General features: G+C 34.1%; 1 protein-coding gene across 1 annotated transcript in view; it reads right to left on the bottom strand.

Annotated features, from left to right (window-relative positions):
- Positions 1 to 1768: 1768 nt before the first annotated feature.
- The window catches only part of LOC107450693 (putative monocarboxylate transporter 5), a 31479-nt gene continuing 20694 nt past the window's right edge, over positions 1769 to 12553 (bottom strand). Inside the window, exons 6-8 of the mRNA XM_043055974.3 lie at positions 9667 to 10016; positions 6663 to 6788; positions 1769 to 4143 (exon numbers count right to left, since the gene is read on the bottom strand). Coding sequence (XP_042911908.2) covers positions 4013 to 4143; positions 6663 to 6788; positions 9667 to 10016 — 607 coding nt within the window. The 3' untranslated portion in view covers positions 1769 to 4012. The remainder of the gene's footprint in view (positions 4144 to 6662; positions 6789 to 9666; positions 10017 to 12553) is intronic.

The following is a 12553-nucleotide window of genomic DNA, read 5'->3' as shown; positions in this document are numbered from 1 at the left end:
ACGGTTAATATACAGTTGGAATAAAAAAATACTTTTGTCGAAATCAGGGTATACTAGAGTGGGAAAAATATATTTCCGAATTCCTACGTTGGGATGACTGAGGTTCATGATCGTCATTTTTAAGATTCTAGGATGGAAATTCGTGATGATTCAAGATGAACAAACAAATTGCTATTCTTATGTTGGACCATCATAAATCATTCCTACATTCAGATGATGGTTACCATCATGAATATGTCAGTTCATCAATGGAAAACAATCAAAATTGTTGGCTTGGGGAGTGAATTGAAATGTGAGCTCAGATAAAACTTCAAATGCTGAAAGAAAAAACGTTTTCGAATTACTGGAACGAAAAAAGCGAACCGTTCAGATAGTGTACTTCTTCATTTAATCCGTCCCGCAGTGGACTGATCGTTAAGACACGGTTCCCAGCAGATCACCATAGTCAAGCATCACTGGCTACGGTCAGTGTGCGGGTGGGTGACCACTTGGATCAATCTGCGTAGGGACCGAGGGTGTGCGGTATGCGTCCTCGTTAAACTGTTCTACCGTAAAGTGCTCGACTTCGCGTGCATGTCGTCGGGCTACCGAAGCAGGGGTGCCATCCCCTCTGCAGAGGATCAAAATTGTGATGGCATGTCTTCGGATCATCCTCAGGGATGTTTCCCAGACCGTCGCCAATAGCCCATCGTGCAGTTCTAGTGCGACGTAAATTAACTACAACAATCTTCATTTAATCCTAATATGTATTTTTCAAATACATTCGTTTTGTTACGACTAACATATTAACACATTTTTCTTACACATTATTTCAATAATTACATATTTCTTGACCAAAATGATCTTTCTCTTTTGTGAAAAATATCGACTTTTAAGCGAAAAAACAAAACAAAACAAAAAGAAACAACGATGAACAAGAGGCCACTATAGGAGGGTTGTTGAGCGAAGTGCGCAGGGAACTTCTTAGTACTTTAAAAAGTCTTGAAAAGTGCTTGTTGGTGAAAATAAAATGAAAACACATTGGAAAATATTATGTATTGCTCTAACACTCCTATCTTTGTCAGCTATGCTGCCAGGGGAGTTTCGAGCAATTCCGTATCCACTTATTTGAAATAAAATATTATTTTAAATGTTTTGAAACAAAAAAAAATTGTTCTATCTTTTTTAGTTAAGTTCTTTTTTTAATTTTATTTAATTTTGTATTTATGACACTTTAATGATATAGAGTTTTATTATATCCCCAAGCAATGAACAACTCTAATGCCAATACCAGAGAGCCTGCTAAGTTAAACCAAGGCAGAGGGTGCATTTTTTTTCTCCATCGTCACAGCCTGTTTGAATGGGCGTTCATAAATACATCCACAGATATCGTATTTTGAATTGAACCAGAGAATGATCTCCAATACAGTACCCCCAGAGGTGTTGGTTTGTTATGGGAATAAGGAGGACTTTGTGACCCGACAACTTTAACGTGCACCAGTTACCATTTACCACAGGAGAATACTTCGGCCGGCGAGATTCGAACTCACGACCTCTTGGATATGGGATTAACACGCTACCCACCAGGCTATCCCGGCCTCTACTGCAAAAGTAATAATATTGAAAGAAAATATATTGATTCGGTGACATCAGTCACATGTTACCGAGATCCATTATTACTGAAGTATTGAGGATACTGGGTTCAAGTTTCAATCAAAACTCAGTTATTCCGTGGATTCAAGCATTAAAAGGAAAATTTAATGGTACAGATAATGAAATTAACCAAAAATTAATAACTAATGAACCACATTTTTTATTTTTACATAAAACTTTATAAGCTTACATTTTGTTGAGAAAAAAAATATATGTTTTATTACAAGCTTGTAATAATTAAAATAATCAGTTGACCAATGAGCAGTCTTAATGCATACACATGTATTGGGTCACCCATTGACATGCAAGAGAGGAAGAAACAAATCACAATTAAGTATGGCGAGACATCAAAAATCTTCATATCGTTGTTTATACGTGTTAAGGAATCAAAAAGTGCCTTATAAAATAATCTCAAGAAACTGAAGCGGTTAAGATATTACTTGGTTTCAAAAACTTCATTAGCTTCAAAAATATACAGGAGGGAAATAAGATTCAAGAACTCAAAAATAGGCAGCCATTCTTGAAGATTTGACATGGTCGGTTTGCTTTGGTCGTGAGGCTCATTCAATTGATGATAGGGTGAAACTTGGGTTCATGAGAAACGTGCCTCCAAAAATTTGAAAAAAGTTTCGTCTGTTGCATCTGAAACATAATTAAACTAAACACCAATAAGTGTTTGTTTTTACAATGAATCATGATTTTAATTCCAAATAAAAGTCCTGAAAAGTTCTTCTTAGTAATAAACTGCTATGTTTTATATTAACTTTTTTGACTTATAATGTAATTTACTGAACTCGTAACAGTTCAGGAAATGTAGTATATTTTACATTGTAACACTAAACACTTGTTTTGGATTATTTATTTTCTTTTTATTTGTTTAGTCATTTTACTCAAATTTTGTAGGATTTAGGGAGCTGGTGATACGAATTAGACAACTCAGCTCAATATATATTGAGCTGAAACGTTTATGCATTTTCTTTCTTAAAAAATTAAAATTTTGATTAAAATTTTGATAATGCATCCGGATATTTGAGATAAATTTTTTTTTAAAATTATGCCATTGAAATTTAAAGCTAAGAGTTCTTCGAGGTGATTAGTAGAATCATTTTGAATTTACTATTGTTTTTTTAATTGAATATTTCAAGCTTTGGCAATATTAAAGGATAGATTACGCTTTAAAATTAAAAAAAAAACAGGCGCCTTCCCATAATTTTATAAGATTAGGATTAATGAAAAAATATTTACTGTTAATTATAATGAATGAACTATTTCATCAGATAACAAAAAAAAAAAAAACTAATTTCAAAATTTATTTTCATAATTTAGAATATAAAATGTAATAGTTGGGATGCTGATTCTACCTCATTTAATTTGCAAGTTCTTCTCAGAGGTTTGAATAAATTGAAAATTGCAGTTCGTTCGGTGAAATTGAAGCAGCCGCAGCTAATAAATAGAATTGGAGCAAGAATTTCTTTTGCAAATATAATAAATTTTAATCAGTTAAAATCAAAAATTAATCAGTTTTTTGATTATTTTTTTGCAAAAATAATCAATTTTAAAAACGCATATTATACACATGTGATTCCACGTTTTGTCATTCAAATGCTTATAGCAGAACATATTCATGGCAAAAAACATAGCGACATTCGCTTCACGCACCTGCTGTTCAGAGAAAGGGTCCTAATTGATCCTAATTGGTGAGATTTCCGCAGGAGAATATATTCCACTTATCAGGATTTTCCTGGGCGGTGTGAATTGCTTGAGTGATGCCAACAAAGCATGAATTTGTTATGAATCCATACTGTAAAAATGTAGGTTGACCACTCGTGGGACATTAATTTGCCGGTCAACATATAAAGAGACAATTTGATTATTTATACCAGTTTCTGGCTTGATCATTTACTCATGATTACTCATGATTCTCCCGTAAAACAAAATCATAGCTTAGAAAGACGCCAACAAAACAGGAATTTGTTATAATTCCATACTGTGAATCTTGTGTAACTTGACCATTTGTGTTACATTTATTTGACGGCCATCTAAGACAGGTGGTCAACTTATAAAGGGAAAATTTCATTGTTTATTCAAGTTTCTGACTGCATCATTTACTCTTGATGACTTAATTTTCCTCCGTGAAAAAAAAACACAGAATTATAGAAAAGAAAGACGTCAAGAAATCATGAATTCGCTATAATTCCATACCGTATGGGACAGTAACAATTATAGAGAAATAGTTTACGAAATGTTTATGTCAGTTCCTTACTTGATCATTAAGATCAAATTAGTCAAGAGATCAACTTCGTGTATCTTAAAAACTATGCAGTTTAATTATGAGTGCACATATGTTGTCCAGTCTGAATGAGATACTTTAGTGATGCGTTCAAGTAAATGTCCTCTTTTCCCACCTGGAGATGTAGGGCAAGGGTATGCCTAACAGGCCAGACAAGAGAATGAGTATTCCAGAGATGTAAAAAGGTGCGTCGTAGCTCCCCGTCATGTCATAGAACATACCTATTGGAAGACACAAACACTCATCAATGCAAATAAGTAAAGAATAAAAAATAAGTCAATTATTTCCGAATGTTTTTTTCCGCATTATTTTTTGTTTACAACTTTACGCTTCAAATCACTTTTGCTTCTTTTTTCATGCCTGGCAAGTCTTGAGAATGAACGACTATTTTTGAGAGCTTGAAATATGTAGACTTTTATCACCTTCTTTATACAGTCAAACCCCGCTATAATGAACATGGTTTATAGTGAACTCCCGGATATAGTGAATGAAATATTCGCTCGCGTGCCTTGCTATACACACATAATATTATTTTTTGTGGATACAGTGAACTAAAAGAAGAGAGGAAGTTGGATATTATGAACTTTCGTCTGATTTATTTTCTTCACTTTTTTGGTAATAATTTCGAAATGTCTACTTCAAAATAAATACATATACCTATTTTTAAAACCATCTATAGCATGGAATGTAGCAATAAGCATTTTTCTCGTTTGCTTCATTATTGAATAGCATAATTGAATTGGTTCAGCATTCAAAGAATCCGCAATCTGGACAAATGCTTCAAGTCTAAGGGGATGAATTAGCAAAGCGTTTTGGTGAGAGTACTTCTATATGCTCGAATGTCTGGTTAGACAGGTTTAAAAACCGGAATAACATAAATTCAGGAAAGATTATCTGAGAGTTGGGAAGTGTTTCCATATCTTACCTGCAGGATTGCTCAGCGGCTAAAGATTACTTTTGTACTCAAAATTTTTGACGAAGAGCAAGAAAAAAATAAAAATTAACGCATTTTTTGTTACTACGTATCATTTTTCAGTCATTTTTGTATTTCATTTCATGGGTCGTTTATTTAATTAATGTGTAATAAAAGAAGAGGGGTTTGGAAAAATGAATTAAAATTGTTTGCAGTACAAATGTAGCGCGCTCTTGGTTATAGTGAACCGAAATTTCTATCCTTTGAATGTTCACTATAGCTGGGTTTGACTGTATTTTAAATCAATGAAGTTTTGAATAAAGTATACTAGTGCATCTGTTTCGATATCTTTTAAACAATTGACAATGCCAAAGGCTACAGAGTTAAGACTTCACTCTGTGCTTTGGCACTAGATAATGATGCTCAAAATACACACTGATCGACGATTTTAGCGGTGCAATGAATTGTTATTTCTGACACTAGATGGCATTGACAATTATACCGAGTTGCAAACTAATCATCTTTACTGTTCTTAAATTATTTTTAAAGAACTCTTACGACAGAATAATCATGAAAGTTGTTGAATAGTTTATGAAAAATAAAAATTAAAGACTCCGATTCTTTTCTCGGGGGTAATTGTGAGCCCAACTGAAAAATCCTGAAAAATTCTCGAGTAAAATTATCAATGACGCATGTCAAAAAAATTAAAGTCTTCATAAATTTAAATCATTGATACTTTAAAAACATGAAATTCTAAATAAATTATATGCAGCACAATTTAAATGAATAATTATGTATAAGTTTACTTTTAAGTCTAATCACAGTTATTATTCTAAAAGAAAAAATATTTACAAATGAGAGATTATAAATATTTAAAAATAAAAGTATAAATTCTAGTTCTAATATTTCTAAATAAAGCATAGAAAATTTTTTATACATAAATGAGATCAATGATTTCTTGAAACTTCTAGACCTTGGATTTCCGGAAACTTCCGGATCGCGGTTAGCGAAAACTAATCCGGATTTTTTCCGGAGCATAATCCTCTCTGCTTTCTACTTTTTGAAATAGGATCTCAATTGGCGATCGCAACGCTCGAATACTCCATCTGGGGAGAGACCGGTTTCATGCCTTTGGCCTTCTCCCTTCCCTCTCCTCCTCTTTTCAGTTGTATAGGAATGTACTTTTCCCTTTTCTATTAATATTTTTCCTTTTTATTTAATAAAAGTATTTTTTAAAATTTCCGTGATGCTTTTCTTTAGAACTATGTTTGATGTAGTATTCAGTTCCATATAGTTTTCCAACTTAAAAGATTTTAATCTATATGAAAATCAAGAGAGAAACTAACGTACTTCCTTCCTCTATGACTCTCCACACGCTACTGGGGAAAGCATACAAAGTGTTGCAATAGGTAGAGAGAGAGTTCTGCTCTACGCCACCTGCAGCCCATTTCAATCACCAACAGCAAAATTTAAAATCTTTAAAATAGTGTAGGATCAAAATTCACGAGATTTAAACGGTTCACGAGAAAAAATTAAACAAGAACAGAATAAAATTAAGAGTTTTGAATAATTTCTGCAAGATTTGTTCTCCCTGCATGCGTTGCGCACACTTTCGTGAGACGCATTCAGTACGCACGATCTTTCTTTCACGATCTTTCGAATATCGATTATCAATTCTCGAATATCGATTCGCCAGGCGTGTCTCAACAGTGTCTCTTTCCAGTGTCGCGTGTGCGTGAAGCAGCAATAATGATACTTTATACACATCATTTTCTTTTAAAGATAAGTTTAGAATATTTTTCGTTTAAAAACTTAAATAAAACAGACCTGCGATTGGAGCTCCTACTATAGAAGCGATGCCTTGAAAAAGTAAGAGGAGACCAAATGCGTTTGTCAACTTTTCTAAACCCAAAAGTTCAACAATTACTATTGACCGAAGAGTGGCAAAACAGCCTGAAAAATAAGAACACATTATATATATATATATATATATATGTGGGGACGGCATGAGTGGTCGTCTTTGAAAATAAGAGGCACTGTACTTTAACAAAACATATATTAAACGCTAAATTTACATAAAGATGGACGATAAACAAACACAGGAACAACACAAAATAAATGAGTTCGTCATCGTGAAATTAAAAGAAAATCGTCATCGCTAATCCTCTCTGGAATTCATCAGCGTCTCCTTTTTTGTTAGTTCCATTACGCGCTCCCGTGTCTCTCGTGTCTTTGGGAAATTCGCACGGGGTCTAACTTGCAGCTTACATAATCTGTCATAATCTGGTTAGATCTCTAGCTAGATCAGCTTACAGCACAGGAACTGGTACTATAGATTGGAACTGGCACTACAGATAGGAACTGGCACTACATATATATATATATATATATATATATATATATATATATATATATATATATATATATATATATATATATATATATATATATATATATATATATATATATATATATATATATATATATATACAGAGAGCGTTGTATTATTAACATAATTTAGATACAAATGGATCAAAAATTCAAATTTTTGTGTTCTTTAAACATATTATTCAAATATCTTTAGACAATGAGATGCTCTGAACACACACAAAAATCAGAAGCTAAAAATCAGGAGTGTTGCGAACTCAACCTTATTTTCATATCTTGTAAAATTTAAGACCTTTTATACTAAAATTTATTGATAAGAAATTATCTGCCATTTTTCCTTTGAAAAAAACTAGATTTTTTGTAAAGAAGTTTTTACAGCTCTCTACTTTCTTTTGTACGGCCTTGACTACGTCACATGTAAATTACACGCATAGCATTCTTAACGATGTACGTATAAAATAAAAATGCTACTTCTTCACTGCAATTGTAGAATTTCGAAATTTGCCATAGTGTTAGCATGTGACTGGATGATTTTACTTTCTAGGATGGAAAATAAATCATTTATTAAAAAAGTAGTACAGCTATGACTTTTCAGGAACTAAGCACAACTAAACAATGAATTCATTTTCTTCCTGCATTTACATGTCGGTTAAAATCTGACAGTTTCTCGATCGAACAGTTTAATTCCAACAGAATCTTAACTATCCGGTCTCACCCCACTTTTCCCTACATGAAAAGTAGAATATAGGAATTTTTTTAAATATGGATTTCCCCCTTATATGAATATAAAATTCAGTGCTCTTATATAATTTCGAAAAACATTTTACGTTAGTCTCAAAATTTTGAAACGGCGATGGCTGGTCGATACGAATTACGCACCCGGCTTGCACCGGCCACAGTGCTCACGTGAAATATCCTCAGTGGTAGACGGATCATGAGTTAGAGTCCCCTTGCCATCGGGTTGACCGTGGGATGTTCTCGTGGTCTTCCTCTCCATACAGTATTTTTAAAGTATTTTTAAAGGAAATACAGTATTTTTAAAGGAGGAACTAAATGAAAATAGTCAACTCCTAAATGGTAGATTTGGTTATACAGTCTGTGCAACCTCGGTTCTCTATAGAGTCTGAGCAGGTTGAGGGAACGAGATTTCTCAGTTTAAATATTACGTAATCATGTTTTTGAGCAAAAATAAGCAAATTACAAATTTGTTCTTAAGAAAGGAAGTCGCGTTTTTAACTTTGACTTGTACTGTGGAACTCTCTTTAGTAAGCAAAGTGTGTGATTCGATTCACATTTTTGAGTAGAACATTCTTTAGAAATTTCCTGCAATGGTAATTACCCCCAACTTACTTTTAATTCAAATTTGATGTGCTTCAAGAGGAATTTTTTTAAATTTTTTAAAAATTACATTCAAAAGAAGTTTTAAAAATGTGATTTTCACGCGTACTTTACTCTTACCCATACACTCCTCTATAAAAAAGGCAAAATCATAACTCCCAGGTTATCGATCTTTTAATTAACATTAAAGTTCATGACTTTGAGGCATGGGTCATCAAAGCGATTGAGCCACACCCTTTTCTGATTGTGAAGGCGTGTCTTATCTTAGACAGGGATGTCTCACAGACCGTTACTGATTGTGCAGCCTTAGGGTAAATTAAGTACTACTATACCAACCATAGCAGGATTACCACGTCATTTTAACCGCAGTCGAGCAACATGAGCGATACCTAAGCTGGCACCACTCTCTCCCGACTTTCACGTTAAGTTAGCTAGGATTGAACTCACAATCTCCTGATCTCCAGCAGCGGAGTGAGCGATGGATATACTCTCACTGTACAACCACCTCGCAGGATCGCTGAGACACTCTTCCCAGCAGATCACCGAGGTCAAAGCATCACTGGTTGCGGTCAGTGTGCGGATGGGTGGCCACTCCTATCAGTCTGGGTAGGGACAGAGGGTGTGCGGTATGAGTCCTCGTTTAAAGTGCTCGACTTCGCGTGCAGGACATCGGACTATGTTGTAATACGGAACATTGACTTCGAATTTTCTCATTTTAAAGCTTTTAACATACTATAATATATATATATATATATATATATATATATATATATATATATATATATATATATATATATATATATATATATATATATATATATATATATATATATATATATATATACATAGTATCCTGTAGGGCCGAATTTTGGGCCCCCTATTAAGCCGATAGATGCTTCCCCTGATAGGGCACACTAGTACACGGTAATATAATACCTGGTCCAATATGAATATTATCACCGAAGTGACCATTCCCTCTGCAGGAAGATCAAAATTGTCTCCGGATCAGGGATGTTTCCCAGACCGTTATGCAGACTCTAGTGCGACGTAAATGAACGACAACTCACAGTATAACCTGCAGAGAAATAAAATAAAAAGAAAATACCTATACAAAATCCGAAGAGTGCACCATAGGCGAGTAGAAGTGGCAGAGAGTTGTCCAGACAGGTGCTGAGTGCAGTGATGAGACCGGCGATGACCAGAGCTACATTGTTGATGGTGAGGGCGTTGAGGGACGGCCTGTCCGATATCCATCCACAGAATACTCTCCCCACCGTGTTTGTGAGGCCTATGACAGGCAGGATGTAGGTGGCCTCCTCCAGCGTGACGCCAGACTGCACAGATCGGTCCACGACGAACATGAAGGGTATGAAAAATCCGGCAAGGGTCAGAAATCCGGCAGCTCCCAACAACAGGAAGGTCGGACTTCGAAGCAGAGACACGTCCAGCATTTGACTGTTAAGAGACAACAACATGTTTATCTTAACACCCAAAACTGGTGACTATTTTACATCAAACTACTTTACGTTGTCTGTGGCGTTGCGAAATACCACAGATAACTCTTGGGAGTTCGCCAAGAAATAGAACTACAGTCGAATCCCGCTATAGTGTACATGGTTTATAGTGAACTCCCGGATATAGTGAGCGAAATGTTCGCTCCTGTGCCTTCCTACACACACATATAATGTTATTTTTTGTGGCAACAGTGAACCAAAAAAGAGAGAAAGTTGGATAGTAAGAACTTTTTTCTGTCTTTGATTTTCTTCATTTTTTTTTGTAATAATTTTGAAAATTCTACCTCAAAATAAATACATATACCGATTTTTAAAACCATCTGTAGGCATGGCATGTAGCAACAAGCAATTATTTCTCGTTTGCTTTATTATTGAATAGCATTGTTGAATTGGCTCAGCATTCGAAGAAGCCGCTGTCTTCCTGTATCTGAACAAATGTGAGATTACTTTTATGTGCTCGAATGGCTGGTTAGACAGGTTTAAAAAGCGGAATAACACAAATTCAGGAAATATTATGGGAGAGTCGGGAAGAGTTTTTCCATATCTGATGCTGAGGATTGTTCATCAGCTAAAGATGACTATTTTTTTGGTACGCAAGACATAGACAAGTCATAAGAAATAAAAGTTAACACCTTTTTTGATACTACGTATTATTTTTCAGTCATTTTTGTATTTCCTTTTAGGGGTCATTTATTTAAATAACGTGTATTAAAAGGGGGGACCATTATTTAAAATTGTTTGCGGCACGGCTATATAGTGGGGTTTGACTGTATTTCATTTAGGAGAAGTGGCTCCTATTGAAACTAATAATGTTTGATTAATTTCGGCTATTAATGGAGATAATAACTAGTACTGAAAGTAAGCTATTTCTAAAAAGTAAAAATAATACAGAAATAGTTTTGAATTAGTTCAGGAGAAAGCCAGTAAAGTATCGTGATGTTATTATTGGCGCAAAGGTTGTATTTGATAACAGGCACGTTTTGTATTATATTATGGGAATTGGAGGAGTACCCGAAAAAATGGCTTGATTGAGGTTAATCTTGACCATCAAGAGCTGACCACGAATCATACCAAATGATACTGAACATCTTTATTTTGATGGGGTGAACCACTGAAAACGTGTTTTGCTTAATCTAATAACGTTAAGCCACCGACAGGGACCAAAAATAATGATCGAAAAATTGAAATTATTTTAGTTTTTATAATTAAGTGTGCTGCTATACGTCTTTGAATTTTGTGCATGATTTATGCATTATGCATGAACTAACCACATCAGTAGAGTAAGCAGTCAGAAACAATGTCTCAAAAAAGCTTTATGATGCCATTTACAAATTTACGAAACTAATCTACGTCTTAAAAAGATGTCTAGCAGAAATCATTCGAAAAAGCAATTAAAAACCAAATAAAAAAAACTGCAAAGGGTACCTGAGAAATTTAAAGTGAAACAAGTTTTTGATTAGAACCATCAAAGCCATAAAAAAAGATCTTAAAATACTATAAATGAATTGAAAACAAGAGATGGAGAGAGGCTAAATAAATGGAGTGATGAACGGGAGGATGTTTCCTTACTGTCGTTCGCTCGTACTCGAGAGTTACAACGAGAAGAAAAATTGGTGTGAGTCGTGGGTAGAGATGGGAAATTACCCACACATCCGCAGCTGTTTTGGTTTAGCATATGGAGCATTTAGTGAGAAAAAAATGAAAATGAAGGGAAAAACAAATTTTTTTAAAATGTAAAAGCAAAAAAAAATTTTTTTTGTTCTTAAAAAATAAATAAATTAAGAATTGACTGGAAGATGGTATATTGTCCCAAGAACGATCAACCTTACTTAACTGCTTAATTTTTAATTCTTTGAGTTCATTTAAATCCTATTTACTGGACACAAGGCTTGCGACAAAACGAACGAAAACCTTTGATTATATTTCGAAGTAGCTGGATGAATGATCGAAGTGTGGCTTCATTTTACAGATTTCGTTTCCATGTTGATTTATTTCATCATTTTAAATGCTTTCGCGATATCAATGTGAAGTTTTATTTTCATGACTTTGAATCTAATAGAAATTGTCACAAAATGGTGTGAATAGTATTTTTATTTGACACAATTAAAAGAAATATTTATTGAATCGTATGCATTCTACTTTTTAAATAGAAGCAAAACAAATTACAGTATTTATACTAATTACTTATCAGGTCTTGTAAAAACTTTAATTCCTGTTCTTTCAGTAAATTGCATTACTGTTTTCCTATTGAACAGTTCCACTGATGCAATAGATTTTTTTTAACATTAAAGTCTGTTGTTCTTTCGGTTGACAAAAAACTTTATTACTTTGGTGAGTGCTGGTCTAGATATTTATGTTTCTCCCCTGCGCCACCCGCTAATTCTCGAACTACGAAATGGACCCATTTCTTACCACTTACTAAGAGGAGGTTACTTAAGTGAGTGACATTAGATGGTAATGGATGTTTGGGATTTAATG

This window comes from Parasteatoda tepidariorum, chromosome 7 (genome assembly GCF_982258835.1).
Source record: "Parasteatoda tepidariorum strain Cologne lab strain chromosome 7, Ptep-v5.0, whole genome shotgun sequence".
In the NCBI taxonomy this organism is placed as follows: domain Eukaryota; kingdom Metazoa; phylum Arthropoda; class Arachnida; order Araneae; family Theridiidae; genus Parasteatoda; species Parasteatoda tepidariorum.
Note: the sequence above shows the minus strand (reverse complement) of the source record. Positions and strands in the feature narration are given on the sequence as shown.